The sequence below is a fragment of the Myotis davidii genome, unplaced genomic scaffold (assembly GCF_000327345.1).
Source record: "Myotis davidii unplaced genomic scaffold, ASM32734v1 scaffold170, whole genome shotgun sequence".
NCBI classification, from domain to species: Eukaryota; Metazoa; Chordata; class Mammalia; order Chiroptera; family Vespertilionidae; genus Myotis; species Myotis davidii.
The window spans coordinates 807,317-812,214 of NW_006282528.1; the positions used below are offsets into that span (position 1 = coordinate 807,317).

At 55.5% G+C, this 4,898-nt stretch overlaps 1 protein-coding gene and 1 long non-coding RNA gene across 2 annotated transcripts in view; one reads left to right on the plus strand and one right to left on the minus strand.

Moving 5' to 3' along the window:
- LOC107182198 overlaps positions 1–3,769 on the minus strand; it is a 10,814-nt gene extending 7,045 nt beyond the window's left edge. Inside the window, exon 1 of the long non-coding RNA XR_001512918.1 lies at positions 3,693–3,769. This is a non-coding gene — a long non-coding RNA (uncharacterized LOC107182198). The remainder of the gene's footprint in view (positions 1–3,692) is intronic.
- The window catches only part of RUNX1 (runt related transcription factor 1), a 74,388-nt gene extending 70,099 nt beyond the window's left edge, over positions 1–4,289 (plus strand). The window contains exon 4 of the mRNA XM_006753097.2: positions 3,689–4,289. Coding sequence (XP_006753160.1) covers positions 3,689–3,876 — 188 coding nt within the window. The 3' untranslated portion in view covers positions 3,877–4,289. The remainder of the gene's footprint in view (positions 1–3,688) is intronic.
- The last annotated feature ends 609 nt before the right edge of the window (positions 4,290–4,898 follow it).

Genomic DNA, 4,898 nt, shown 5'->3' on the forward strand with positions numbered 1-4,898 from the left:
TTTTGCTCATTAAAAAAAATCTTTATTGTTGAAAGTATTACATATGCCCCCTGTATTTCCCCATTGGCCCTTCTAGCCTGTCCCCCCACCCCCACCCCAGGCCCTCACCGCCCTATTGTCCGTGCCCATGGGGGATGCTTGTAAGCAGACAAGTTCTTTGGTTGAACTCTCCCCATACACCTACCACCCGCCTTCGCTCTGAGGTTCATCACTCTGCTCCATGCTGCTGTCTCTGGACCTATTTTGTTCATCAGTCTATTTTGTTTCTTAGATTCCACATGTGAGATCATGTGATACTTGTCTTCCTCTGACTGATAAAAATATATCTTTAAAAAGTAAAGACTCTGAGCAGGTGACCCGGGGTCCGGGCGGCCCACAGCACTGCCACATCTACACGTGCGTTCACATGTCCGTGTCAGCCCCGTCCGAGCAGGGAGGTACCTGAGTCATGAACTCACATTCCCCATATTCTCGGCCCTTCGTTTTCTGTTTTCATTTCAGTTTCGGCTTTTTATTAATAACGTAGAAAAAGGAAACGCCCACACGGGATGTGAGCGGCTCGCCACCACCACCTTCTGGACCCCCCGGGCAGTGAACGCCGAGGCCACAGGGGCGGACACGGATCCCGGGAGGGGTCCCGTGGGTGCTCAGTGCCGTCTCCCCTCTGACACGGGGGTGGGGGCTGAGTTGGGGTGAGAAGGGAGAAGATGTTGAATCTGAAACCCTGTGTTCAGAAAAATCATAGAACGCAAACGTTAATCATAAAGATCGTTTTCCCAAAGCGTATTGTTAAGAGGCTGTGAAACGTGGGCAAGGCTCGCGGCTTAATTACGAGTTCAGAAGAGCCTCGCGCGTCGCTCCCGCTCCAGGAAAACATGACGGAGCACGCACCCCGGGCCTGGACGTGTGCTTGCCGCGGCCTCAGACACGGCTGGTGCTGGGCTGTCTGCCCGCCTGCGCTGCCGCCGCAATCCGCAGCCTGGGGGCTTAGTGACGATTACAAAACGCCTTTTGTTCGCCTGGTAAGTGATTCAGATATCTGAGCGCTGCCGATCCACTCGGCCAGGGTGGTAGCGAGGACACATGCGTCTCACAGGAGAGCTGAGTCTGCGTTTTCCCCCGGGAGCAAAGTGCGTGCAGCGCTGTGGGAGCCCTGAGCAGCCTGCTGGGCGCCGTTTGCTGTCGGCGGTGGGAAAGCTGTGAGCTGCGAGGCTGTCTGACATCTCTGGTTGCCCGTGTATTCTCCCCTGAGTTTCCAATGGGTCTCTCTCTCTCTCTCTTACTCCTTGCAGCTCCTCGAATTCTCTGAAATTCAGCAGCCCATGAAAACCCGACTTTACAATTAGATTCAAAGATTCTCAGTTAAGACAGCTGCCCAGGTTTTTCAAACCTAATAATTCAGTTATTTAAGAAAAGGAAACATGCCCTGGCCGGTGTGGCTCAGTGGATAGAGCGTCGGCCTGCGGACTGAAAGGTCACAGGTTCGATTCCAGTCAAGGGCAGGTACCTCGGATACAGGCTCCTCCCCGTCCCAGGCCCTGGTCAGAGCCCGTGCAGGAGGCAACGCATCGATGTGTTTCTCTCACATCAGTGTTTCTCTCTGTCTTTCCCTCTCTCTAAAAATCAATGGAAAAATATCCTCGGGTGAGGATAAAAATATAAGAAGATAGAAAGAAATGGATCTGTCGGAGGGAAGGGTGGGGGGCTGCTGGGAGAAGAATGGGAAGGAAGACTGGGTGGGGCTCCAGGTGCCTGGTGCGCTGCCCACAATACAACATTGGGGAGCCGAGCAGAGGGACCCCTTTCTGGGAGCTGGGCGCCCCTTGGAGCAGGTAGGGACATGGCATCACCGGGGGAATAACGCATGTCTATGTCCCGGCACGGACAACACTCACACCTGCTCTTTTCCTGGGCGGCTTGCTCTCTAGAGTGACGCCCAGCATGGAGCGCCCCGGCTGGGGCCCCAGGTGGTACAGTCTGCTGTGCCCTCTGTCCACAGAGAAGGTGGGACACAGAGAACGTTCGTGTTTGACCTAAAGAAAAGTAAAACCGGCTTCTGGTGGGGCAATGTCCAATCTGCATTTTCTTACGTATTTTGCCTGAAAATAGAGGGTTTTTTTTTATCTCCTCCTTTTTTTAAAATATATTTTATTGATTTTTTAGAGAGGAAGGGAGAGGGATAGAAAGTTAGAAACATCGATGAGAAAGAAACATCGATCAGCTGCCTCCTGAACATCTCCCACTGGGGATGTGCCCGCAACCCAGGTACATGCCCTTGACCAGAATCGAACCCGGGACCCTTGAGTCCGCAGGCCGATGCGCTATCCACTGAGCAAAACCGTTAGGGCTTTTCTCCTCCTTTTCACCTGCAAACAGCGTGATGCTTTTGAGAACAGACTCCTGGGAACGCTGGAGTCCAGTTTCCAAAATCCTTTTCACCTAAACCTTCCAAAGCCGACTCTGGTCTCGTTGCCTTCCTGGGCCTCTTTCCCGGCAGCCTAGAAGGTTCTTGCCCACACTCTGCCCCGGGAAGAGGCAGGACCCCTCGGTGTCGGGTGACGGAGCCGGCTCTGGGGCTGGGTTTGCGAGCGTCATCGGGCTGCAGGGCCAGCTGCCTGGCCGGGCCTCTTTTCCATCGGCCTCGGCAGAAAATTCCCCTAAACAGAAGGCATTTCAGACCGTGCAGGTTCATTCTGCCGAAGGTGCAAAAAGAAAAACAAAACACTGCACGTTCTTTCTTGCTCTCTAAGCACAGACAGGTGGTCACTGAGTTGGGAAACGTTTCGGATGGTGGTCATGTGATTATTGGTGACCTGAAATGTCTGCGCAGTCACCACGAGCAGCTCGACAGTTTGAACGCGAACACTCCACCTGGCCTGGCCGGCAGGGCTCAGTGGCTGAGCGTCCACCTGTGAACCAGGAGGTCACAGTTCGATTCCTGGTCAAGGACACAGGCCTGGGTTGCAGGCTCAATCTCCAGGGACGTGAGGGACGTGCAGGAGGCAGCCGATCAGTGATTCTCTCTCATCATTGATGTTTCTGTCTCTGCCTCCCAAAAAAAATATATTAAAAAAAAAAAAAAACACTCCACCGGGAAATCTTCCTCATCATCATTCTCATATCTATATATAAAAGTGTAAGCAACCGTCCGACCACTTGACCGTCCAACCAGTAGCTATGACACGCAATGACCACCAGGGGGCAGATGCTCAACACAGGAGCTGCTGAGCTGCAGTGACTTGACAGCTGTGGTTCTCAGGTGACACCCAGAACCAGAGAGGAGGGAGCCTCGTTCCGGGGTGCGTTACCCTAGAACCACCCTCTCACAATCAGGGACCCCTCAGGGGATGTCGGAGAGCTGGTTTCAGCCTGATCCCCGCAGGCCAGGCCGAGGGACCCCACCAGTGCACAAATCCGTGCACCGGGCCTCTAGTGATGAAATAAAGCCTGTGGAGGGAGTTAGCAGAGGGAAACCTTCAAGAACCAAACATAAACTACATTTCAGTATTTTGGGGGGAGAAAGGGCCAAACGAAAGCAAATACTTGGACTTAAGTGAGCTTACGGGACACTGGCAGAGAGGCCACACACATGTGCCATATTGAGACAAAGGAAACTGGTTTCTTATTAAAAGACTTTTTTTTTAATCCCTCCCACTCTACCTGTCACTGACCTCCCGGTTCTCCGCAGACACCAGGCAGATCCAGCCCTCCCCGCCCTGGTCCTACGACCAGTCCTACCAGTACCTGGGCTCGATCGCCTCTCCCTCCGTGCACCCAGCGACGCCCATCTCACCGGGCCGGGCCAGCGGCATGACAACCCTCTCCGCGGAGATTTCCAGCCGGCTCTCAAGTAAGCGGCCCGGAGACACCCTCTGAAAGCGAGGGAGGTTGCGGAGTGGGAGGTCGCGGAGTGGGAGGTCGCAGAGTGGAAGGTCGCGGAGTGGGAGGTCGCGGGACCGGAGGAGATGCGTGGAGCGGGTGGCGTCACTTTTCATGGGCTCGGATGTGGTTTAAAGACGGGGCTGTCCAGACAGTTGGGGTTTCTTGGGGTTCACCAGGTGCTTTAGCCTCTTCTCAGAGCTTCTCAACGGGGGCACCAATGGCCTTGGGGGCCAGGCAGCTCTTGGCTGGGCGGCCGTCCGTGAAATGCAGGTGCTTAGCAGCGCCTCTGGCCTCTGGGTTCCAGTAGCCCCTGCCTCTCCATGGGGACAACCACAGAGTGTCCCCGGACATGGCCGGATGTCCCCACACCACCCCCAGGTGAGAACAGGGCCTCCGCGTTCCTCAGGAGCTGGCGTTTCACCTGGTTCCAGCCATGGGTGCCAACATCTTCCTGGCACCCGCAGGCTCCGGCGGGGAGGCAGTAGCGCAGGCATGAGGATGGCTGCTCGGCTTGTGGTTGAGCAGGCCTGTCCCGAGGCCCTTGTCAAGTCTCACAGATTCTGCTCAGGGCGCTGCTCTGCCCGCGGGCTGGCCATGGCCTGCTTCCAAAACGACACCTGCTCTCCTGGGCAAGGGCCCTGTTTGGGGTCTGTCCCTGGGAATTCATTACGTCTTTTGACCTGGTCGGCATCTTATAGTCCAAGGACTGTAGGGGCCAAGAGGTCCACCTGACCGTGATCAAACGTAAGGGTGATTTTTAAAAAATGGGTACTGTGAGCACCCCCAAACCCAGCTTCAGGCACCCCCGGGTGTGGAAGGATGTGTCACGGCCTGAGGGTGTGCAGTGGGCACAAACCAGGTCCCATTTCTGCACCCGGATGGCCCTTTGCTGACGGGGAGGGAGGACCAGTGAGAATCGCAGAGAGCAGCATGGGAGATGCTTTTCACTAGCAAATCTCCCCCTCGTGCAGGGCTGAGCCCGGCCTGAAAGTGGGTCCTGTGCTGGGGCCGGGGCT